The sequence below is a fragment of the Eucyclogobius newberryi genome, unplaced genomic scaffold (assembly GCF_026437365.1).
Source record: "Eucyclogobius newberryi isolate DKJ021-1_F unplaced genomic scaffold, fEucNew1.0.hap1 SCAF_10, whole genome shotgun sequence".
NCBI lineage: Eukaryota > Metazoa > Chordata > Actinopteri > Gobiiformes > Gobiidae > Eucyclogobius > Eucyclogobius newberryi.
Window position 1 is genome coordinate 9,041,968 of NW_027315724.1, and position 26,746 is coordinate 9,068,713.

The following is a 26,746-nucleotide window of genomic DNA, read 5'->3' on the forward strand; positions in this document are numbered from 1 at the left end:
GTTTGTGTTGCACTGAATCACCTGTGAATTATGTTTATCGACAAATGCAATGAACCCTATTCTGATTGTTTGATTCTATTCAGGGCCTTTTGTAATCCAAGTATTTCCATTTTAATATAGTAACTTCTAATTCTGATTCAAGTCCAGTTACCATCAATAACAACACTCCTCTTGAGTCTTCAGTGACAGCTGTAGGGGGAAGGTGGTGTCAGTGTGACAGGGGGGAGGGCTTATCTCAATGAGATGCAAATGAGCCCCCCTGTGACTCTGGGCTCACTCTCAGGTGAAAAATTTTGAGTCCCGTTTTCTCAGTGAAAGGTTTTGAGAGTTGTATACATTCAAATGACCACAACTTACTCAAATATTATCAGATCTACATGAGTGAGACATCATTGGATAGCTTTGATTTCACACCTTCAGAATCTGTGAATAACTCGAAATGTCTCCGGGTAGACATGTGCGTGCTTTATCCACGGTCAGACACATATGTGTCACGACAGTAATTGCACATGAATATGACAGTATTGCGAGTGTTCAGGACTAACAGTGTTTGTTATAAAGTCTGACAGCAGCAGGAAGGAAAGACCTGCGAAACCTCTTCTTCACACAGCGAGGGTGGATCAGTCTCTCACTGAAGTTGCTCTCCAAAGCGGACAGAGTGTCCTGCAGGGGGTGACACTCATGGTCCAGCATGGATGTGAATCTAGCCAGGACCCTTCTGTCCCCCACCTCCTGCACCGAGTCCAGAGCAAAGCCCAGGACGGAGCTGGACTTCTTGATGACTTTGTCCAGCTTCCTCCTCTCCCTCTCTGTGATGCTGCTGCTCCAGCAGGCCACACCGTACAGGAGGGCTGATGCCACCACAGAGTCGTAGAAGGTCTTCAGGAGTGGCCCTGTCACTCCAAAAGACCTGAGTCTCCTCAGGAGGTTGAGCCGACTCTGACTCTTCCTGTACAGTGTGTCTGTGTTGTGAGTCCAGTCCAGTTTGTGGTTCAGATGAACACCCAGGGACTTGTATGAGTCCACTCTCTCAATGTCCCTTCCCTGGATGTTCACTGGTAAGGGGGCAGTGGGGTGGCGTCTGCGGAAATCCACCACCATCTCCTTGGTCTTCCCCGCGTTGATGAGGAGGTGGTTCCGCTGACACCAGTCCACAAAGTCCTGCGCCAGTCCCCTGTACGCATCATCGTCGTCCGTGATGAGTCCGATGATGGCAGAGTCGTCAGAGAACTTCTGCAGGACACAAGCTGTCCGTGTCGTGTCTGAAGTCTGCAGTGTAAAGGGTGAAGAGAAAGGGCGTGAGGACAGTGCCCTGGGGCGCCCCCACACTGCAGGTCAGAGTGTTAGACACACAGTCCCGGGCTCTCACAAACTGGGGTCTGTGAGGTAGTCCAGGATCCACTCTGCCAGGTCGTACTCCACACCAGCAGTCTCCAGCTTGTCCCTCAGGAGCAGCGGCTGGATAGTGTTGAAGGCGCTGGAGAGATCGAAGAACAGGATCCTCACAGAGCTACCAGGCTTTTCCAGGTGAGAGAGAGAGCGGTGCAGCAGGGAGATGATGGCGTCCTCCACGCCGATGCCAGGCCGATATGTAAACTGCAGCGGGTCCATGGCTGAGCCCACAGTGGAGCGGAGGTGGTCCAGGACCAGCTGCTCCAGTGTCTTCATCAGGTGGGACATGAGAGCCACCGGCCTGAAGCTGTTGAGGTCTTTGGCGCGCGGTGTCTTGGGCACAGGTACCAGGCAGGAGGTCTTCCAGACCTGTGGTACCACCCTCAGCTTCAGGCTCATGTTGAAGACATGCTCCATAACTCCACACAGTTCATCTGCGCAGGACTTAAGGAGCCTGGGGCTGATGCCGTCAGGTCCTGCTGCCTTCCTCACTTTAATCCTCTTCAGCTCACTCCTCACCTGTGCTGCTGTGACAGTCAGTGGATGGCAGGGGGACTGTGTGCTGGGGGGATGGGTGAGTCCAGGCAAAGTGGGGAGCCGATGGTCTGGGGTGGAGAAGTGAAGAGGAACGGATGCAGGGCATTGTCCAGCTGTGGAAGAGGGAGCATGCAGCTGTGCAGGGGGAGGGGTGGGTGACCGATCAAATCTCAAGAAGTGAGCATTTCAATTATTCACCCACTGTAGGTCCCCCTCTGTCTGGGCAGGGGGGATTTTGAAGCCCGAGATGGCTTTCAGGCTTCTCCACACTCCCTGAATGTTCTTTTGCTGCAGCTGCTCCTCCATCCTCCTCTTGGAGCCGGCTTTTGCTTGCCTGATCTTCCTCCTCAGCTCCTTCTGCACAGCCCTCAGCTCCTTCTTGTTCCCTGACCTGAAGGCCCTCTTCTTCTCCTTCAGCAGAGCCTTCACGGTTAATCCATGGCTTGTTGTTTGGAAAACACTGCACCGTCCGGGAGGTGTTCTCAAAACAGAAGTTGATGTAGTCCGTGATGCACTCTGTGATGGTGTTGATGTACTCCCCATGTGGGTCGTAGAGCTCAGTCTAGACAGTGGCGCTGAAGCAGTCCCTCAGAGCCACCTCGCTCTCAGCAGACCACATCCTCACCTCACGGGACTCCACAGGCTTCCTGCGCACGATGGGTTCATACACAGGCCTCAGATGTACAAGGTTGTGGTCCGAGCTGCCCAGGGGAGGGAGGGGGGAGGAGGAATAAGCCTCTTTGGTGTTGGCAAAAAACAAGTCCAATGTTCTATTGTCTCTGGTGGGGCAGGTGACATACTGGGTGTATGTTGGTAGAACAGAAGAGGGAGAAGCGTGGTTAAAGTCACCAGAGACGAGGAAGAGAGCCTGTGGGTGCTGTGTTTGCAGCCCACAAGCGCAGGAGAGCAGTACTTCACAAGCATATTCAGCATTGGCAGACGGGGCCACATAGAATACGTCTCTTACAGTTGAAATGTACTTACGAAGAAAATGTCAGACCCGTCCACAATTACTAAGTGGGAGAACATGCTAAATCGCAGGGTGTTCAAATACTCATTTTCCTCACTGTACATATAAACTAAAGACAATTCAAAACAGTAACTTGTAACACTGAGGCAAGTTTTCTGGTAAGTTTAGTTTTTTGGTGGGGTGAAGCCTAAGCAGGCGCTCTTGATGAGGAGCAGGAGCAGGTGCTGCTGGGTCTTGTCTGTGTATTTTTATCAGCGCTCCGAAGATGATGTATGGAGTTAGTAAATGTGCCTGTCAGACTCCCGCTCCACCAGCGCAGCACTTTCACCTGCAAAGAGGGGTGTGCGTGTGAAGTATCGTGTACATGAAGAAGCGTGCACATGGATGAGCGTGCACATGGAGGAGAATGCACATGAAGAAGCCATTCAAATGATCCTCATTGTTCAAACAGTAGTGCGTATGAAGGAAAAAAGTACTAACCCCCAGTTTACACCAAAGCAGTAGCAGAGCATCTCCAGGCTTTTCAGCAGTAAATGGAGAAAAAAGAAATAAACGGGAGACTCCTTTTCAGAGAACGTTAACAACAATGATTCCATCCCGTACCTCAGGGAATGATTCATGATGGATTAAAACGACAAGTTCACTGGCAAAGTAGAGTAAAATACACTTATTGCTCTATGAAAACTATTATCCCTATAGCAATTTTTTAAATAGTTTTAAAAAACATTTTACAGTTTGCTATCTAAATGATTTGTAGCTACACAAACCCGCGTAGCAGGAGCAGAAATGCTACAGGAAATTGATAAGAGGAGAAATTAATGATCTGACCACACAGGAAATTGTTAAGAAAATGTTAATTACCAAACATGATATTATGAGAGCAAATAAAAAAAATCTAAAATGTTTAGCCTGGAAACTTAGAAAACAACTAACTGAAGAGCAATTTCTAAAATACGAGACAAAACCAAATACAATTGTCACTGAAAAACTTTTCTCTAATATTTCAGGAGATAAAGAAGACTCAATTTTCCTGTTATGACATAGATACATACATACATACATACATACAGTGCTCACCCCAGAATTGTTTTAAGGGATGGTAAATATGCCTGATATGGGGTTGCATTTTCCTCCAAGAATGGTTTAATGTACCTTCATTATTTCCAAAGGTACATACATGCACTATAAACATACTATTACATGGTGTATCGGCCTATCCACCATCAAGACATTTGAATATTGGCTTCCCAAAACTTAATGGAATCATGGAAATGATAAATAAACATAAAGACATAGTCATTTAAATTTCTTAACAGTGAGCACTGTATCATAATACACAATGTTATTCACAATTTTGGTATGTAATAAAAATTGGTACAGTTTTAGCTAAGGGATGAAGGCAGTAATATAATGCTGAAATAATTTAGACACAATAACTCTTCTTGGCATTTTCATCCATTGGACACAGGCAGCCTCAAAGTCAGGAGTCACTTCAGGGGTGAGCTGGGTTAAGTGAATATCTTTATTTGTTCCAAGAGCTGCGTCTTGAGGATTTTTTTTAATTTTTGTTTATCGTTGCAGGGCTTGTTTTGGTCTTTTCCGGGTAGTGCGTAGCACGTCAGTAGAGCGTGATCTCTGATTGGTTGCTGTGCGTCTGCCGCATTAAGCTTTTCCAACTTTTCTGAGCTCGCCGCACTCACCACGCGGACACTCACCACGCTGGCAGCGCTGGCCGCATCGACGCACGCTGACGCTTGCTGTTTTAAGGATGATTTATTTTTTTTACTTTCCTTTTTATATACCATATATATATTTATTTATTTTTTCCTCTTTTTTATATACAAATACACAGAACACAACAGAACAAGAGAGAAGGTCCACAGAGTATGTCTGCTTGTAAATAAGAAATAAATGAGCTCAAGAAGGAAGAAGATAGCACTGGGTGCATTTTAAGTCAAATATGGCTATATATGACTATGTGGCCTACCATGATGATCCTTCGAAATCGCTGACTCTGAAGTAGAAATAATGAAAGAGTACAATTTGTTTGGTCTGACACTGTCTAATGCCTTGTGCTGGAACAAAAACTCAAGTAAGAGTGTGAAGAAGGCTCATCAGCATATTTCCTTTGTGCAAACTTAGAGAATGTACAATTTATTGGTGCACCATCGAAAGTCTTCTTGTTAGCTGTAACACTATGTGGTTCAGTAATATTACATCCAAAGAGAGAAAGGCTTTAAACAATGTGGTCCGCTAAAAATTTTTTTTAACTGTGACCTGTTCTTCAGGGTCTTTACAAGAGTAGACTTTTAAACCCTTCAAATCATTCAGGATCACTCTGATCACCCTAGCAGAGCCATAATTCAACTTTTCTCTTAGAGAAGAAGACATCAATCTATCAAATGTAAAACCTCTCGTCGTGCTAAAAGCTTCTTCTCACAAGCTGTCACTACCTTGATCAATGCACTTTAACTATTACTCTAATCTATCACTTTACTTGTTTTTATTAATATTTTCCTTAAAAATCATATTAACTTTATCTTTTTAGTTTGCTTACTTCCACAGTGTCAAATGTTTCGTGGTACTTTTAATGTTTTGTAATGTCCATTGCTTCTTTATGCGGTTATTTTTATGCACTTTAAGCTTGTTTGCACATTTCTTTCCCATGAGATTTTTAACCGCAAATGGCAAACAAAACTAACTATGCGCATTGGAACTATTGGGACTACTACTACTACTACTACTGACACTAATCAGTAACTTCTGTGATTTTAAATGTAACACGTTACAATTACCCCAAAAAATCTACTCTCAATTAATGTTAGTATTTATAATAATGACTAACTTATTCAGATTAAATTTCTAGACCCGAGTATGCAAGCTCAACAATCAGAATTAATCTTAGTAATAACACTACAATAATATGAAACCTGTGAGAATCTCCTGGAACATTTGGCTGAGTGGAATGATTGGATATGTACAGAATCTCTTTGTGAATAAAGTGAGCGATAAAGTGAGCAAGCGTAGAGAGTTAGAAAATTGAAAATGGAGCAGAGATTTTGCTGACTGCCTCTTCTCTCTGTTATTGCTCTTAAAGGAGGTTGCAGAGTTGCATTTTAGATGCACTAGTGCTGATCCTAAATCAGTCTGTACAGCACCCTGCCCACATAGTGAGTGGTGCTGATAGGACACAGATCAGAACCAGTTTGACAAAAAGGAAGAGGAAGTGGGAGAGGGATGGAGAAGATGTAGAGAGAAAGAAGAGGGCAGGGCAGGTTGGTTCAATGCAATAAAATGCACAAAAAAAAAGAAGAAGCTGGTAACAGTTACCAATACCTACACTTTTATTAGTAAGAACTCATTGAGATTGTTAAAGCCAATTTTTTTTCAGTTAAAAACTCTTCCCTTATTTAAAGTTGATATCATTTAGATCAGGGGTCCCCAACCATTTTGCACCACGGACCGGAATAATGTAGGTTTTATTTTCACGGACCGGGGTGCCAGTTTATGTCGCGGTCAGGTTAACTTGCTCGGAAGTGGGCGGGGCTTAGGCTTCCATTCGATTCAGCTCGGAAAAGACGCGTTTGTACATTATTAAGTGTACTATACCAAAAAATCCGAATTGGAGTAACATAACGTACAGTTACACGTGTCCTCACTGTTCTTCTGACTGGTGGAAGCTCATCAGATAAATATGGCAAAAATAAGTGGATAAAAATGTAAACTCACCACACGCAGTAGGAGCCCTGCGCGTGTTTCTGTGCAATGAGATGGTCCACTCCTCACTTGGCCTTTTCCCCTTTGCAAAAATGCTCTCCAAAGACTTTTGGAGTTTTTTACTCCTTTTCGAGAGCTTGTGGGTCTACTTTTGGGCAGCGTGTTTGATGCGACGCGTCCGCGATGATGGATCACGTATAATGCACGTATCAGTTATGTCCTCACGCAGGACAAGAGCAGAGATATTCGAGCTCATTAGTGTCATGAGGAACAGGCCAAAGTCACGTCGGAGAAGATGCTGTCACTGATAGATTATTTCCAGTTTTTGTGCGGCCCGGTAGCAAACGTGTTGCGGACCGGTACCGGTCCCCGGCCCGGTGGTTGGGGACCCCTGATTTAGATACTTTATTTGTAGGGTTGTGTTAAAAATATCGATACAACGACATATTGTAACGGACTCCGTATCAATACTGAGTCACAGTATAAATTTTTTTTCTTTTCAATTAAGATTTTATGGCCCATAGCATTGATACGAGGTGGAACAGTACTTTTGATCTGCTGCTTGTGCTGCGCTCCTGCGAGGTGAGAAGGAGCTGTGGACCTGATCAGAAGCTGATCTGTGCAGAAGATGCTGCTGCAGCATGTTCAGACCAAGCCCTTTTTTCAAAACTGTATCAGGATACGTATCGTAATGAGGGAATTATTTCGGAATATACCATGACCCCTGTATCGGGATACGTATCGTATTGCGAGGGTCTTGGCAATACCCAGCCCTAACACACACAGTCTCTATCTGCCTTGAATCTGAACTCTTAATTTGTGACAGAGCGGGCGAGAGCTCAGCGACAGAGCAGTGTCTTACACTGCTGCTCTGCATAAATTATTTGTATAGCAGCTATATTTTCCCAACTCATAGTTTAATCTAATCAGTAGTCCTTGATCTCGGCCGAGCTGTAACCCAGTCCATTGAGCACTTTTATAGAGGTGTTTGTGGATTATAACACACCACAAATACTTCTAACTTCTATAAACTACATATTTCCCTATAAGATATATGAATGTTATACTTACAGATTTTTGGGAGATCTTTTGTGTAGAATCACACACAGTCTGGGAGTGGGTAAAATCTCCCAATCCGGCCCCTCTCCAGTGTCCTGGGCTTCCCATAATAGTGACTGTTGTCCGCCACAGTCATGTCCACTGCCTCTGCCACACACCTCCATGAAGGGCAGACCAGGGCTGGAAATGCCCTTTAATAAACTGAACGTATTCAAGATTCAACAATTCAGAAGTCAAGCAATCTAACAGTTGAGCATGGAGGGACAAAGGGCGAAGGATTTGGTTCCATTCCACAGTCACTGTCCTCAGTACTAGTGTAAAGAAGAGATTTAGAGTTTAGTTACCCAGAATGCTTATTTCCTTGCATATTGTAAGACTTTCCTCTTTTGTCTTGGACCAAATTTTGCTTCTATTCCAATGTTTCTCAGTTTAAAGACCATAAACATTGTCTGGAATAATTCTACTAATGCAATGCTAATCCGAACAACTTCTCTACTAAATATTTTAATAACAAATGGGAAAGCCATTTGTTATTCACACAGTGGGAAAATCTATGTACGTTCCAGAGTACCACAAAATCATATAGAGGCTAAGGGTTAGTCTTATTTTTTTCAAATTTGGACTTAATTTGAAAATGGACAGATTTGACAGACTTGTGGGACTTTTATTTGAATGTAAATGTGCCGTGATATTGTTTTTGTTTTTCTCATGTTTAGTTGATTTCTACTTGTGTTTTGGCTTTGTATTCTGTTTTTTTCATTTAGCTAAAGCTTTTATTGAACACAAATTTAGTCACACTCAATAAACATTTTGGAGGATTTTAAGATCAATATTATATATTAGATAGAAATATTATTCATATTAATAATAGATCATTATCATTATCATTCAGAGTTATTTGCCTATGTACCTCCTCTAACTTGGGTGGAGTTGGAGGAAATACTAGCTAGTTGAGACAAAGCTTAGGTCAGGCCTATTCAACTTAAGGCCCACAGGCCAATTCAGGCCCTCCAACAACCTGTTTTGATCTTGTGCGAGACCTGGTTATATATGGATTAGTTACTATACTGGCAAGCAAAATATTGCAAAAAAATCTATTCATGGGTCAAGTGATGTGATATACTGCCATCTTGAGGACGGAAACAAAAACAAGTCTCAAAAGAAAGGATAAATCTTCTGTAACATCCCCAAATACCCTGTTTGTCAACAGTCATGGATTAGTCCCATCAGGAGGAACCAGTGTACTACCACATTTATTGTATGGCTATGCTAATAAATGTTATTAGTCATAATGTAAGCCTTATTTCCTATTGCCCAGGAGTTATATTTTACGATCAGACAGTCACTCACCCAGTCAGTGTCAGCAACTTGCCTGCATAGATAACAATCAAAACCTTTTCATTTTCAGTGAGCGGTATCATGATTAATTAATATAATGACTATTGCAATCAAATGGCGCTATCTAGTGGTTAGAGTTTGCTATGTAATTTGATGACGCAGAAAAGGTCAACTATTAGTATTTTTTATCACCCCAAAACTTACTTTGTATTAAAGCCAGTATAGAAGTATCTTCCATTTACACTGCAGGGTTCAGAATAAGCGGTATCGCATCGCAAAATGCGATGCAATTTCTCTCAAATGCGATGCGTTCGTCAGAAAAAAGTGTTTTTGTATCGCAGCTTTTGCGATACAAAAATGCGTGTTCAATTGTATAACCAAAGCGCCTAAAAGTACTGATCACTCTTCAATCGATGGTCAATAACGGCCTGACACATGTAGGATGCTGTGTTGTCATGACGAGTCCCGCTGCTGCCTCAGATCGAGTCTGAAAGTGGGAGGAGCCACGTGCGCTAAAGTTTGCGTCAGATTCAGACTTCCGAGGTCAATAGCTCCTAAACGCAAACGTCTTTGCAGATCATACACAGCCAAAATACTCATATAACAATCAGATGCGTATTTTGGGCGCCGCGAATTACACGGCTCCGAATGTGCAGCCAGAGCCGAGACGAGTGCTTAGGGACCGTCATCAAATGTGCAGCCGGAGCAGAGACGAGGGTACTTAGGGACCGTCATCAAATAGAAAAACAAAAAATAGAATGTCAAATAGAGCGGTACAAGTTGAATAACACATAAAATACACCATGATGGACACCGCAGCAACCTTTATTTTTCCATCAGAAGCTTAATACTCCTGCAAATAGTCATCTGATTGATGATGATATGGAAGAAAGTTGTAAATGAGCCCATATGACTTTGTGTTGATTAATTTGTTCAACAACTAATTTTATTTGCAAGTTTTCTGTTTTTCAAAGAAAAAAATGTTTAAAAAGTGTTTAAAAGTTAATTTGTTAAGAGTTTTTATTAAATAGAATGTTTACAAATACATTTTAAATAAATAATTGTGTTATATCAATTAGAAAATATTGATTGTTAGTCACTTTTGTGTTTTGCTATGCAATTATGAAATTGCTATACAAATTTAGAAAAATTAACGGATTGTTTAGCAGCACCACTGTACAAGTGAAAATCATTAATCTGAACCCTGCACTGTGTTAATAAACATGATCCATACAATATTAGGTTACACATAAGAGGGAGAGAAAGAAGCTGGACAAAGTCATCAAGAAGTCCAGCTCCGTCCTGGGCTGCGCTCTGGACTCGGTGCAGGAGGTGGGGGACAGAAGGGTCCTGGCTAAACTCACATCTATGCTGGACCATGAGTCTCACCCTCTGCAGGACACTCTGTCCGCTCTGGAGAGCAACTTCAGTGAGAGACTGATCCACCCTCGCTGTGTGAAGGAGAGGTTTCGCAGGTCTTTCCTTCCTGCTGCTGTCAGACTCTACAAAACACTGCTAGCCCTGAACATGTGCAATACTGATGTAACCATGTGCAATACCATCATATTCATGTGCAATACCTGTAAATAAGAGTGTTCTATTTTGTTTTTATTCGGTTTACTTACCTGCTAATAGTATTGGCCGTGGCTGGAGAGCCGCGGCGCGGTCAAATGGCCGCGCAGTTTCAGGGACCGCGGCATTTCCCTTATAGCCCGTTATAGCCTCATGGCTAACCCTAACCCTAAAGCCTTGTCCACACCGCCGCGGCCGAAGCGTCCAGTTTACATTCAAAGTCTATGGTAAACGCGCGTCGAGCACGTAGTGCGTTATCCGCGGCGCGATTTCTTCGTTTTTGCGGCGCGATTGGTGCGTTTTTTTAGGCTCTCGACGCTTTGAGCGCGTGTATGAGCCGGCCGAGGCGACGAAAGTGGCTACGCGACGCGTTCAGATATGTTGAGATCTCTGGCAGATGAAGCGTAGCAGCCGCCGCAGCAGCCAATCAGAGCTGACGCTCCAGTGACGTACGTACGTACGTATTGCCCCTCGCATTTCCAGTATTCCCCATGGAATTCCCCAAGAAGCGCCACTTTTCCCTTGCTCGTCAACCATGGCAGACGAAAGACTGATTGTGGCTGTTTGTGGGAGAAAGGAGCTGTACGATGTATTCACGGTGGAATACAGAGACAGAAACAAGCCCGGTGCCTCCGTGTGAGAGTTTTGAAAACCAAAAACGCTCTCTCATTTTACACAATGAACAAACAACTCCACTGCTCATGCGACAACAATGTGCTTTTCTTTGATTAAATACAAAATTTCTGTGTTAGTATTATACTAGACCTTAGGTTTGATATCCAGTAAAGTTACTGGATCAAGGATGGGTGATGTGAGTTGCTTACGTAGAAGAACTCTGGGAACCAGGCCATGAGCATAGAGACACACTTCGCCATTAAAAGCACTGTTTTAAAGCAGATCAGAGTTAGGTGAAACAGGGCTGAATTCTCTGAGCATTCAAGCCTCAAACAGGAAGCATGAATCACTCAAAATACAACTCTGAGTTGACTCAAAGCTTTGTAATGTCTTGGTATACTCTACTTTCTTCCAGTGTGAGACGAAGTTTGATTGAGCAAAACAGCACAGTTGCCATGCGTTTGTATGAGGGAGAGCGGCTGTGGCATAATTTTATGTATAATTGAATTTCAGTCGGTCCTGTACCCTCCGCCAACGCACGCTCTCTTGGCCCATGCATTATTCAGCCTAATGGTGACCTGAAATAGAAAAAAAGCCTCATATGTCGTTAAACTTTCATTGCGGAGAGCAGAGAGGTTTTGGAAAAGGCAGAAAACACAGAGGTGAGTCCTGATGCTAACCATTGTCCACCTGGCCACACTCAAGGGACGACAAACAACGAGACTGACTCATACTTAGAGCCAAAAAAACGTAATATAATTTAGACATTTGTACCTACTGTAGTACAGAAACATTTTACAGGAATTATGATTTTGAAGATCATTATTTCCATTGTTTTGTTTTGTTCCCGCGTCTCTGTGTTGTCTTCTGTCTACATCCCTGTTCCTTAACTTCATCGGACATTACTGCACCGTCCATCGCTCATCTCCTCCCTCACTCCTGGACTATCTACTGCCCTAGCCGCCAGCTAACAGCTGGCTTAACACCTGCTGAGGTCCGTCATGGTATCGCGGGGCCTCCCTGCCGTGCAGACAAGGTCTGGGGCAATCAACGCCACTCACTCCACCAGCTTCAACACCCGGTCCACTGCTGCTTTTTCACAACTCTCTGCCCACCAGCTTCTAGTTAACCAGCCTCTAGCCACCGCCAACATACTAACTGGATTACTCTCATCTGCTGCTACGTTCCATCTCCTCCTCGGACTATCACTCCCGCGCCTCCAGGCCACCGCTCCACCAACTTCTCGCCTACTCACCTACACCGCTGCTGACCTTCACCTCCTCAACCATAACCACCGTCTCTCAGCTGCTGCTGCCTCTGCAGCTAGCTCAGCTGGGATCCTTCGCCGGCCCCGCTACATCCACAGGGGCTCTGGTCTCTCCCATAACCAACACTCCAACGACGGCTCACCTATCCCCTCACTCTGGACTAGTTTTCGCCCCCCCGTCACCCCCACCTGCCGCACTGCCAACCTCAGCAACCTCCGCCCCCCCACCCCTGCGCCCCCATCCATCTCCGCGCCCCCATCCATCTCCCTTGCACTGCTGAACTGCCGCTCCCTCGCCAACAAATCACCTGTTATATCTGAACTGCTACTGGACAATAACATTGATCTGCTTCTCCTCTGTGAAACATGGCAACAGCCCCTGGACTTCTATGCTCTCAACCAAGCCACTCCCTCCAACTACACTTACACTGCCTCTCCGGGCGTGGGGGAGGTCTTGCTGTTATTCATAAAAAATCTACATCCATCACTGAACTGAACCTCAACCTTCCATCCATCTCATCATTTGAATACCTCGCCTTCTCCCTCCCCAACTCTATCACCGCTATCCTGATCTATCGTCCCCCAAAGCCCCACCCCTCTTTCCTCACTGAATTGTCTGAACTCCTCACCATCGCATCCTCTCTCTCTGCCCGCCTCCTACTCACTGGTGACTTCAACATCCACATTGACTGCCCCAACGCCCCACTGACATCCGACTTCCTCTCTCTCCTGGACTGCTTCCATCTCACCCAACATATTGACTTCCCCACCCATACCAAAGGCCACACTCTGGACTTAGTCTGTTCCTCTCTCCTACCCATATCTAAGCCCCACCCCCTCCCCTTCCCACTCTCTGATCATCTCTGCATCCTTTTCTCCGCCCCCCTACCCTCGCCCCACAACCCCAAAAAACGCACCATCACCTACCGCAATATCAAGTCAGTCAACCCCCTCACGCTCTCCCAGCTCATATCCTCTGCTTTCCCCCCTGACTCCCCCCCCTCTTCCCCCGACGACTATGCTGTCATGCTCAACACCACCCTCTCCGACTCCCTTGACTCCCTAGCCCCCTGGAAAACCTCCTCCGTCTCATACATCAACCCCGCCCCCTGGTACACCCCTGAACTCCGCACCATGAAGCAGACTGGCCGCCAACTCGAACGACTCCTCAAAAGAACCCGCCTCACCGTCCACGCCGAAGCTTTCAAATTACACATCTCCTCCTACCGTGACGCTCTCCAAGCCGCCAAATCTGCCCACCTCTCCACCCTCATCAACAGCTCCCACCGGAGCCCTCGCACCCTGTTCTCCACCGTCAACAAGCTGCTCCAGCCACCGGACATCACTCCACCCTCCTCCCCTGACCTCTGCAACTCTTTCCTCCTTGCCTTCAATGACAAAATTTCCAAAATCAACAGCTCCATGACTGCCGTCTCCATTAACTCCATCACCACCCCCACCCCTGCCCCCCCTCCTCTCCCTGACCACCCACCCTTCCCTCCCCTCACCACCTTCTCCTCTGTTAACTCCTCTCATATCATAGACCTCATCACCGCTTCCAAAACCACCATCTGCTCTCTCGACCCCCTCCCAACGACTCTAACCAAGGCCTGCCTCCCTGCTCTCATCCCCCATCTCACCACCCTCTTCAACCAGTCTTTATCCCTCGGCCATGTTCCTTCCATCTACAAACTGGCCTCCATCACCCCCATCCTCAAAAAACCCACCCTAGACTCCGCCAACCTCTCCAACTACCGCCCCATCTCCAACCTGCCGTTCCTCTCAAAAACGCTGGAACGCATCGTCGCCGCCCAACTTCACACCCACCTCCAGTCAAACAACCTCTATGAACCCCTCCAATCTGGCTTCCGCCCACTTCACAGCACTGAAACAGCCCTGGTCAAAGTACTCAACGATCTCCTCACCTCTGCAGACTCCGGGGCCCTCAACATCCTGTTACTACTAGACCTCAGCGCAGCCTTTGACACTATAAACCATTCCATCCTCCTACAAAGGCTGCGCCAACTGGGTGTTGAGGGCTCTGCACTTGACTGGCTCACATCCTACCTCACCAACAGGCAAGAGTTCATTTCCCTCTCCGGTCACTCATCCACCCTCTCCCCAGTAACGCAGGGGTCCCCCAGGGCTCAGTCCTCGGCCCCCTCCTCTTCATCTGCTACATCTTCCCCCTTGGTCACATCCTCCGCCAACTCAACCTGGACTTTCACTGCTACGCTGACGACACCCAGATATACCTCACCACCAAATCCACCCAAAACCCTCCCCTCAGCCACATCGAAACCTGCATCTCTACAATAAAATCATGGCTCACTCTCAACTTCCTCAAACCAAACAGTGACAAAACAGAGCTCCTCCTCATTGGCACCAAATCCACTCTCAATAAAACTGGTCCCTTTTCACTCAGCATCGACACCTCGACCATCACCCCCTCTACCCTGGTACGCAATCTCGGTGTCATCATGGACCCCACCCTCTCCTTCACTCCCCATGTCAGCCACATTGTCAAGACCTCATACTTCCACCTCCGCCGCATCGCCAAAATCCGACACTGCCTCACCCTCCCCGCTGCTGAATCCCTCATCCATGCCTTCATCTCCTCCCGCCTCGACTACTGCAACTCCCTCCTCACTGGCATCTCCTCCCATTCCCTCCATAGACTCCAAATGGTCCAAAACTCCGCTGCCCGCCTCCTCACCCACACCCGGTCCCGTGATCACATCACTCCCATTCTCCGCTCTCTCCACTGGCTCCCCATCAAGCAGCGCATAAACTTTAAAATACTCCTCCTCACCTTCAAAGCTCTTCACCACCTTGCCCCCCCTACCTGTCTGACCTCCTCATCCCCCACCGCCCCACCCGAGCTCTCCGATCCTCCTCCTCTCTCAACCTGACTGCACCAACATCCCGACTCAAAACTTTTGGCGACAGAGCATTCTCCCGAACAGCACCACGACTCTGGAACTCCCTCCCCCAACCTGTCCGCCACTCTCCCTCACTCACAACATTCAAATCCCGCCTAAAAACATGCCTATGACCTCCCCTACCCCTAGCCTCCTCTACCCCATTGCCTACTCTTCTACCCCCTGTTACATCCCCATCTTTTTCTCTCTACTTCTTCTGTCTTGTTCATTTTATCTGTATATTAATGTGTATTGTACGTGTTGTCCCCCCCTGTCTGTAAATACCCCCCCCCCTTTTTTATTATGTTCAGCGTCTTTGGGTCACTGAAAAGCGCTATATAAATAAAAGTTATTATTATTATTATTTCAAAAATAATATATATTCTTTAGCAGAGAGATAGCAAACAGGGCAGACAGTGATTTTCAACATTGTCCTTTCCTGACCTGACCCAGACAGTGGAAAAAAACTATTACTCTAGGACTGCGCAATATATCGCAATCAAATCAAAATTACAATTTGGGTTAGCACAATTATCAAATTGCAAATTGCAAGGACTCCAATAATTTAAAAGAATGTCCGCAAAGAACAAAATGTCTTTTCTAGAAAACATAGTTGTACATGTAGCTTAGACCTCTATGTTATCGCAAATCTAATCACAATTACAGTTTTCAGAAAAATGACATTGCCATTGCTTGCCAATTCCACCTCGCGGTGGTGGCGCAGATTGGCAGCCTCACTTCGGTTTGACTGCCCAAGGGCAGATGTGGCTGCAATAGTAGCTTATCATCACCGAGTGAGGAGTGAAAGAACAAGGCACTGTAAAGCGCGTGAAAGATGCTCTATACATCCAAGGCCTTTTAGGATAAATAGGCCCTAAGCTTAAGGAGACACGACTTAATTGATAACTCTTAACCTCTTAATTAAAGGTCCCATATAATGCAAAATCGACTTTTCAGAGCTTTTAACCTTCTTACAGTGCTATTTGTGCCTCATATATGTGCCCAAAGTGTTTTTTTGATTGATTCCTGCAGTTTTTAGCTAGAGAACAGACTATATCCTTTCCTCGGATCTGCAAATGGACAGGGGCTACCCACAAGGGCGCGTCATAATCACGGACCTGTGCCACCATTCCCCCCTCCCCCTCTCCCTTCCTCCTCTCCCCGGCTCCGAGGGGGAAAGGGGGAGGGAGCGTGTTGCTCCGCATGCATGCGGAAGAGCCACTGCGGTTACTTTCACGTTGCACAGGAGAGCCTGCTGCGCTGAGAATCTTCGAACTTGTGTTGTGGAACTTACAACAAAGTTACATTTGAGTGCTGGCACAGACAATGGAGCACGGGAGCTGTACATAAACCGTCTCCACACTGAGAATACGTCACAGGGTGGGCGGGGGACACACGCTCTCACTGAGACTACGTCACGGGTAGGGCGGGGGAGCCAGATTGCTCTTCACAAGGGTGGGGGCGAATCTCAAACCAAGCTGTGTGCATTTCCGGGTTTGTGAGAGGGGTCCAAGGTATGGGTGATATTTCATAACTATTATGTTATCGGTGTTGCACAACACTTATTATTATCAAATATACCCTTAGGGTAGACTACGAAACAGGAAAAGCATGATATGGGACCTTTAAGTAGTAACTCCCAGTACAGATACATATTGTAAAAGCATATATTTGGTGAAAATGAGCGCACAGAGCTTTCTCTGCATCTAATTATAGAGCATTTGATTCTCTGTGAAGCCGAATGTGTCCCGTTTGTATGTTAATCTTAGTTAAGATTTCCCGTGATGGCAAAACTCGAGTGAATGGCACATGTGCCTGTCATGTGAGGCAAGGCGCAGTGTCGTGAGTTCAAACCTGACTCTTGACAATTTGCTGCATGTCATTTCTGATTCCCACACTTTGAACCCTGCGGTAGACAACAGTGCATCTAATTTATAGATTTTACTGGCTAACAGCCACCGGGGGGGCGCAAGCGTTTGACACACTATATAAGTATTTTAAGCTTCAAAATGCTGGGTTTTATTACAATCTTACTCATATTCACGGAGAAAGTAAAATAAGGAAGTTAATCCAGCGCGGACATGTGATATACAGCGGTCTGCAGTTTAAGACCTGGCGCATTGAAATTAGACTTTCTTGGCCTAACCTGACTCGCGGAAAATCCGTGGATCACTACCGTGGAAAAATCTTGCTGTATAAATATCTCATCTTACAACTCGCTAAGCACAAGCTCAGGAGCAGATCAAACCAGATGTGAAGACACAGACACGGGTAAATCAGCTCACACAGAGCAATTAAGGACAGAGGGGACAGTAGGGACAGCTGAGATGTGCTTTTTGTTTGTTAAACTTCAATTTTAGTTTTATTACAATCCAACTCATATTCACTGAGAAATTAGTCTAATTAGACCTGCAGCGCAGCGGACTGCAGGTATACTGCAAGAACCCCGGTTCAAAAGACAACCGGTGTATCACTACCGTGTAGTATTTGTGTAAATATCTCATGTTACAACAATGCACCTGCGACTTATTGCCAGGTTATTTTTTCTTTGTAAATCTCATGGGCGCAGTTTTATGCGCTGTATAGCCCGAAAACTATGGTAAGTTGATGATAGAGCTCCTTCTGCAGCTCTCTTGTGAAAATACACTGTCAGAAAATCTATGCAAATTTCCTTTATTTTTTAATCAAAATAAGACGGTAAATAATCACATACAAATATAAAAAAAGAGCCGACGATGGACTCTTCAAAAATATACATTCAACCATCACAAGGATTTTAACGTTAAACAGATGTATATAACTCAGTTTTCCTTTAAGAGATAATATTTAATTGAATTATAACAACAAGAAAGTCCTTGTTATGTTAAAGTGTATTATGCTTGAAAGATTCACTTGTTTTAGTTGGTTCATAACTCTAGTGTCCAATTATCTTCATTGCAAATTTATGAATCTGGGTCAGTTTGTTAGGTGGACAGTCAGAGCCATATTGTCATGTCACGCTCTCCATAATGGTACTGAAACTTCTGTGCAACATTTGCGTGACTGTATGTCACGTATGTGACTGTCACTGTATGACTGTATGAAGTCATCAACATGTAGGGCTACTGTGTTCTGTCAGTTGCAGTTTTAGTTATCATCTCATGGGTGAGAAAAACTCCATCTAGAAAAATTCAAACTTCACACTGAACATATTCTTACTTTTTCAAGAATAATTTTGTTCAAAATAACTTCATCCCCAGCCTCCCACAGTGATAGTAAAATACTGTTATATGGAGCGCACAAAGCAGCCATGCATACTGTATGATCTGCGTCACATGACCAGCTCAACATGGCCGACGCTGCAAGAGAGAAGAAGGAGGCTGGTGTGACTATCATGCCACCTCTTGGTCTGACCACTACACCTGCATGTCATCTGTCATCAGCCTCAATCTTCAAGGACCAGCTCTGTCACAGGACTTTGCCAGACCGTTGTTTCACAGTATGGTAAGTCTAGCTTTGGAGATTTTTTCATGTTTGCATTTTTGTATTCAGCTTACAGTTTTTTGTTGTTGTGTCTATAAACACTCGATCCAGCAACCTCCTTCGTCCAGACCAGTGCCCTTTACATAACTTTTTCACTCTCTATCTGCATTTTTGGGTCTGTTCTTGTTTAAAACCTAACATGGACCAATTTGACTACTTCAACATTATAGATTATCATTGCTGTGAAGCCTAAAATCACAACAAAATGGGTAATTTTAACAACTGAAAGTTAGAAAATCAAACAATGAAACCATCATTGGTCAAAGAATTGAGAAGCAGATTAACTGATGTTCACAGGAATTAAGCTTATGGGGAACTGAACAAGTAGAAACATCAAGGAGAACCACAGTGAAGAAGAGTGAAGTGGAACTGATGTCCAATTCCGAGCACTTTGGAACGGTTCCGTTAGTCAAGGAGTGTGTCTCCATGTTATAGTCCTGGCTCTGGGTCCAGAGGCAGAGTTCTGCTACGTTTGGACTCCCTAAATGTTCAGCATTTTGTTGTAGTCCGGAACTAACTGTTCCTAAACCAAACCTCCTAACCTTACCATAATTGTGGAATAACATATTGTAAAAGTCTAGCAGTCCACTGCTATGTGAGCCACTGATGTCACCCAAGCATAAACATTTTCTTAATAAATGAAATCCAAATTGTACCCGAATTATACTTTTTAATCACGAAGTCCATCTCAGCAATACAAAAACAGAGGTTTTGTAATTCTACATCAGTGGTGCTGTGAAACATGGCTAATGCAAGTGTAAACAAGAAACTACTTTTGTTTTATCCTCAGTTTCTTTTGCATTAATTTTGCTTTTATGTTTGTCTACACGTGTTTTAACCTCTCGTTATGTAAGGCATTGGGTACAATAACTGGAAATATGGCAGTTTATCTCAAAATCACATGAGTTATTTTCTGTTTGTCTCTGCTTTTTGATGCCTTGTTTTCAATGGAGTCTGTGATTTAATCATCTTGATCAAAATTATGCCAGAAGTTAAAGCGAGTCAGAGCGCTTAAGGAGGTTGAACTTCTTAGGGTCAAACAAAACAAACAACAGAGATGACTCTGTAAGAATATTTATTGTTTTTTAGGATTTTGTGGCCCACAGGCATTTTTAGACAGGACAGTGTAGCTTGAAATGGGGATGAGAGAGGGAAGGACCAAAGATGTAAATAAACTCACAATGCTGTGACTGGCTGCCACAGAGTGGCGTAAAGCCTCTGCAGTTATAAATATGCTGTTATTCATGCTCCATTATGCTAAGGTTGCTAACGTCTCCATGTTAATTCCTGAGTGGTTCCAGCTCCACAGTCTTTCTGCAAATTGAAGTGTGTCCGCCTGTCCGTCCGACGTACTCGGGTCTCTCCTTCACTGTGGAACTCCTCAAGGTTTCCACTTTAACCCAAAGAGGTTTTGGTAGTTTTTCCTTGTAAAGAAGGAGGGTCTAAGGACACGGGATGCTGGGACATTGCCAATTCCGTATGAAAATTGTTTTATCTGTTCTTGTCCCTTAGAGGCAACCACTGTTGTGATTTTGGGTGTTACAAAAAAATATTTCATTAATTAAGTAAAAAATCCCCTCTCACTATAAATGTAATACAATCTCCGGGTTAATTAATTCACTTCATTAGGTTCACATCTTGGCTGATTTGTGCACTTTTCATTATATCTGTTGTTAATGTATATAAACTCTAATGTACTGCATTCCGGGGTGGTGGTCCCTCTGTTTAAGAAGGGGGACTGGAGGGTGTGTTCCAACTACAGAGGGATCACACTCCTCAGCCTCCCTGGTAAGGTCTATTCCAAGGTACTGGAGAGGAGAATCCGATCGATAGTCGAACCTCAGATTCAGGAGGAGCAGAGTGGTTTTTGTCCTGGTCGTGGAACACTGGACCAGCTCTTTACTCTCCATCGGGTGCTCGAGGGTTCATGGGAGTTTGCCCAACCAGTCCACATGTGCTTTGTGGATCTGGAAAAGGCTTTTGACCGTGTCCCTCGGGGTGTCCTTTGGGGGGTGCTCCGGGAGTAAGGGGTCCGAGGCCCTTTGCTCAGGGCTGTCCGGTCCCTGTATGACCCGAGCAGGAGCTGTGTTCGCATTGCCGGCAGTAAGTCAGACCTGTTCCCAGTGCATTTTGGACTCCGCCAGGGCTGCCCTTTGTCACTGGTTCTGTTCATAGTTTTTATGGACAGAATTTCTAGGTGCAGTCAAGGGTCGGAGGGAGTCCGGTTAGGGACCGCAGGATCTCATGCTGTTTGCAGACGATGTTGTCCTGATGGCTCCATCAAACCCGGACCTGCAGCATGCACTGGGACGGTTTGCAGCCGAGTGTGAAGCGGCTGGGATGAGAATCAGCACCTCCAAATCTGAGGCCATGGTTCTCAACCGGAAAAAGGTGCTTTGCCCTCTCCAGGTGGGTGGGGAGTACTTGTCCCAAGTGGAGGAGTTCAAGTATCTTGGGGTCTTGTTCACGAGTGAGGGAAGGATGGAGCGTGAGATTGACAGGCGGATCGGTGCAGCGGCTGCAGTGATGCAGTCGCTGCATCGGACTGTTAAATTGAGAGCTTTGCCTTTCGACTCAGCTGTGGTAGCTGAGTCGAAAGGCAAAGCTCTCGATTTACCGGTCGGTCTACGTTCCTACCCTCACCTATGGTCATGAGCTTTGGGTAATGACCGAAAGGACGAAATGAGTTTCCTCCGCTGGGTGGCTGGGCGCTCCCTTAGAGATAGGGTGAGGAGCTCGGCCACACGGGGGGAGCTCGGAGTAGAGCCGCTGCTCCTCCACGTCGAGAGGAGCCAACTGAGGTTACTCGGGCACCTGTTCCGGATGCCTCCTGGGAGAGACCCCGGGGAAGACCCAAGACACGCTGGAGGGAGTATGTCTCTCGGCTGGCCTGGGAACGCCTCGGGATCCCCCCGGAGGAGTTGGAGGAAGTGTCTGGGGAGGAGGAAGTCTGGGAGTCCCTGCTTAGGCTGTTGCCCCCGCGATCCAGCCCCGGATAAGCGGAAGAAAATGGATGGATGGATAGATGGATGTATTGCATTCCAAATAGAAGAGAGAACATCATTCTGAGGTCTGAAATCCAAGCTCGGAGGATGGAACGCACTATAACTCCATCTGCTGCCTCCTGAGCGGGACAGACTGGTGCTGCTGGTGTTAAAGTGTTTTATGCACTCAGGGTTTGTCGACGCTTCATATTACCATAGGATCAGGATACATCTGATTACATTTACCCTGAAACACATATTTTTCTCTCGTGATATCCTCTAGCCTCAGACTCTCACTCAGGAGAGGCGCATGGACTAGAAGAACACCATTAACCAGCTTTCACACATTAGCGACACTTAAACCACAGCAATTGTGCTGGACATGGCATCAGATTCAGGAGTGAATAAAAGTAAAAGCCTCTGGGGTAATTGTGGAATTGATTATACACTATCTGACCAAAAAAAAGTCACCACAGGATAAAAAGGGGCACACGCTTTAATATTTTGTAGAAACGCCTTTAGATTTGATTACAGCAAACATTAGCTTTTAGTTTTCTCTGTTTGATGGCAATGATTTGACCCATCTCAAACGTACTAACATCTTTTCCATGATCACGAGATTTGTCTTTCCACACGGTTGTTTCAGAAATGAGAAGCCATTCACTGCAGTTGGGTTTATATACAGCTGAAAGATAATCACCCATGCAGCGATTATACAGTAGGAGGCTCGTACATACTATATTTGCTTAGTTGAAACCAAGTGGCGTGTACCCCTTTTTCCCGTGCCAACTTCTTTTTTGGACAGGCAGTGTATGTCTCCTTTAATAAGTATTTTTATTTGTAGATCAGAGCAACTATTTTGTCAGTTCATCCATAACACATACAATAAAACCTTATGGACAAACACTGGAGGCAAATCAGTTGACATGTCTTGACCCTAAAGACAATGTCTGCACAGTTGTCAGATGGGCATGAGGCTGTACAACAGAGCCACTTATATTGAGTGACAAAAGCAGTGTAATTGAATCTATAATATTCATATCATGTGACCTGATCGGGCGCCGCTGATTGGCCGTAGCACAGATATGATTCATATGTATGAGTGTAATTACCGCATCAGAGGTCAATGCCCTCCATTTCTCCTGAGCCTGATAACCACTCTGCCACTTATTCACTCTGTAATGAAGCATTTCCTCTAAAACCATCTCACATGACCTTGGACACACCTCGCAATATTTTCATATGACAAAGGGTTCATCCAAAAAATGTCATTACAATTTTATGACTGGTTGAAGCGATTTGTAATTTTCAAGTTACAGCAAGAATTAAAAGGTCCTGTACTTGCTTTTTATGGTCTTAAAAACATGAAAAGTAATTAATTTTAAACTGTTCGAAGTTGTCCAATAGAAGTACTATTCAGAGTGATTACGGTAAACAAACTGATAACAATTGCCGTTAAGAACGCACTTCCGGCTTTGGGGAGCATAAAACGCTCCTTGGTTAGATGCAGACAGCACACATAGGTCTCATTCTGACCCTAAGATCTGCTTTTACAATATATCTGTACTGAACAGATTTTGCTCAATTACATGGTAATGGACAGATGAACAGGATGGGTTTTTTTTTAGAGAAAGGCTTCAGTAGTTTCCTTACATAGATGACAGGGATATGAAAATAGAATACATAAACATCCCAGAACGACAAAGCACATTTGCTTTGAAAAAAACTGGAGGGTGTCCCTTCTTCATCGATGCATCTACTCATTTACTCAAATATAAAAGTAAACAATGTACACAATAGAGCTCAGGGCTGTCAGACTCTTTCAACAGCAGTGCAATGCAAGTCAAGTATTGTGTTCGTACATCAGCTGTCTGAAGGGAACATCAAGGCAATTAAGGTATTTTAAAAGGGGAAAAAGTATGATTTTAACAAACACTAATAGCAATAAAATAGCAACAGCAATAAAAAAACACTGACATAATTTATGTTTGGGGACAGGTGATTAGATGTTATTTAAGTGTATTTACATCATGTAATTCCCCGTTTGATTTATTGTTATTTGTTGTTGCAGAATTACAGGATAGGAAGTTGTAAATTATATATTACAAATTGCATTGTTTTTAATCAAGGTAAAATAATGTTAAAAAGTAAGGTGATAGAGCCGATTTTTCTCTATCACCATCTACGAGTCCCTCAACAGTTCTGCATCAATATCTGCTCCAAAACATACATATCCCTAATAGCAAATATTATTATTTGTATTATTATCTATATTATTATTAAAAAGACAAACAGAACTAACGGAAAAAAACAGAGTGAAAAGCAAAATAAAGAATAAAAAGAGCAGTTCAGAAAAGTCCAGAACATAAAATGTCATATGATTAACAATTCAACAAGCATGTAACCAGCCATTTTCAACACATAAAACCAGCACATCAGAAAACATTTGTAACCCCAAGTTGAATTCGGTAACTTTGAGCACCCCCTAAAGCCAAATAAAACATTTTGGTGTAATCCCTCATTCGTTCAGGAGTATTCCATTGTAGAAAAAGGTTCAGCCATCTCTAGCATGTTATTTAGCTGACTGCAACCATGCAACTCACAACATCCAAGATGCTCATACTTGGACCACAGAGATAGCTGAGCAGATGCAAACCACTTCACCATGACATTACATTTAATGATTCCGCCCAAGAAGGAGATCATGGTTTTGATTCCCGGGCCAGATCAACATCACATGATCTCTCTGGGTGGTGTCTGCATGTCCTCCCCATGTTACCGTGGGTTCTCTCCGTGTTCTCCGGCTTCCTCCCACCGTCCAAAGACATGCATGTGTTAGGCAAAATTGACAACTCTAAATTGCCCCTTGTTAATTATTGTCAGAGTGAATGTTGTTTGTTTGTCTGTGTGTCTATGTCTCTGTGTTAACCCTGCGACGAGCTGGCCCCTGTCCAGGGTGTACCCCGCCTAAGGCCCAAAGTGACTAGGACAGGCTGCAGTCAGCCACGACCCCTTACAGGAACAAGCGGTAGAAAGTAGTTGTCAACATTGAACAGAGGGAGGCGACATTTATGTTACATGTAGTGAACAAATACGAGTTAATTTGCACAGATAAGTGGTCATCGTAGGTTTGTAGTTTATTTTTTGTCCATCAATGTTTTCAAACACCAAATACCATCTGTTCTTGATGGTTGATGGTTTAAGATTTTAAAGTTATTATTAGTATTATTGATTTTGATTTGTTCCTATTCTTTAGAGGAACATAATTGCACAATTTCTTGTTTTTATGATCGATGTTTTCAATTCAGCAAACATAAATTACATGCAAAGTCTGAAAGTCTGTTACTGTGCACTTTTCACCTCAGACATTGTCTACCCACTACTGCTTTCCAAACTCTGCATGCATCACTGCTCTTCTCACAACACAACAAGAGGCGGAAGAAGTATTCAGTTTTGTATTATGAATATAAATATATCAGAAATGATCTTTGGTCAATGGAAACAATTAAATACAAATTATTCTTCAAAGCTGTGGCGTGAACTCGAGCTTTAGGACTTAACAGGACTTAAAAGTCCAGATCAAAAATGAAAGTGGAATAGGAAGTGAAGAAAAGAAAAAGAGACGTATCCACTGCAAAGGACAGATACCTAAACCTATATGCTTCAATACAGTACTTTTACATTGAACTTTGTTACCTTCCACCACTGTTATTACCAGTGACTGAAATACCTCAGAAGTAAGTCAAGGTCAGAACATGTCATCTTGTCACAACAACACAACAACCCACTAGCTCCAGAAGCAGGCAGAACCTGATCATTTCGTCATAAAAACTAGCAAAACGCGTCATTCATAAACCGCACATCCACTCACCGCCCTTGTTCCATCTGCCTTTGGTCCGCGCCTGCTGAGAGAGTTGGAGACATCCGACAAGAACCCACAGGAAGACCACAAGTTCCACGGCTGGCATAAATCCACAAATCTTGGCGCTTGGAGGCATGTCCGGGTAAGAGTGTCCTTAGAGCGCACATTCACTTCCACATGTCTGCTGGAAGGTTGCGAAGTCGGCGGAGAAAATACCCCATCGCAGCTCACCACGCCGGTCTGGGCATAACGCCTCCCTCTGTGCTCCTGTGCGGGCAGGAGGAGCGCACAGCTGTGGTTAGATGGATGGAGGTGTGTGAGTAAATGGAATGGAATGGAGGGCACGGTGTAATGTACACCGTAGGAGGGGTTGGTTCAAGGAGGTACCCACATCTCAAACAGCGGAGAAAAGAAAAGACGATGCGCGGAAGGGGAAGGGGGAGTTAAACGCGTACAATGACTGTTTGGGTGTCGGTAGATCCGATCGGCACGCTGCCCTGGAAGTCACTGCGCTCCGTCTCGCGAAGGCTATGTGCTTTTCGCTCTCTCTCCGCTCTCCGCTTCAGAGCTGCACGCGTTGCTGCTGCTGCCGCTGCCGCCGCCGCTGCTGCTGCGAGTAAATCGTTTTACTCAATATATATATATATATATATATATATATATATATAAAATAATCTCCTTTACATCAGTCTAATTAATGTGAGTAAATAAAAAAAAATGTTTTTTTAAAGTCTATTCGATCTAGAATTACTTAAACTGATGTGAATGACACAAATTTTTGGGAGTGTCTGCGCGCGGCCGAAACTGCCATGTTATTTTTGTGCCGGCTCCTGAAACTGCGCCGCTATTTGACCGCGTTTTAGCGCCGTTTTAGACCGCGCCGGGTTAAGGTTAGGGTTATGGTTAGGGTTAGCCATGAGGCTATAACGGGCTATAAGGGAAAATGCCGCGGTCCCTGAAACTGCGCGGCCATTTGACCGCGCCGCGGCT

At 44.6% G+C, this 26,746-nt stretch overlaps 1 protein-coding gene across 4 annotated transcripts in view; it reads right to left on the reverse strand.

Moving 5' to 3' along the window:
* Positions 1 to 26,092, reverse strand: part of robo2 (roundabout, axon guidance receptor, homolog 2 (Drosophila)) — a 614,701-nt gene extending 588,609 nt beyond the window's left edge. For all 4 annotated transcript variants that reach the window (XM_072460480.1, XM_072460471.1, XM_072460462.1 and 1 more), the window contains exon 1: positions 25,766 to 26,092. In XM_072460480.1, the coding sequence (XP_072316581.1) occupies positions 25,766 to 25,892 (127 nt within the window). In that variant the 5' untranslated portion in view covers positions 25,893 to 26,092. The remainder of the gene's footprint in view (positions 1 to 25,765) is intronic.
* Positions 26,093 to 26,746: the final 654 nt, after the last annotated feature.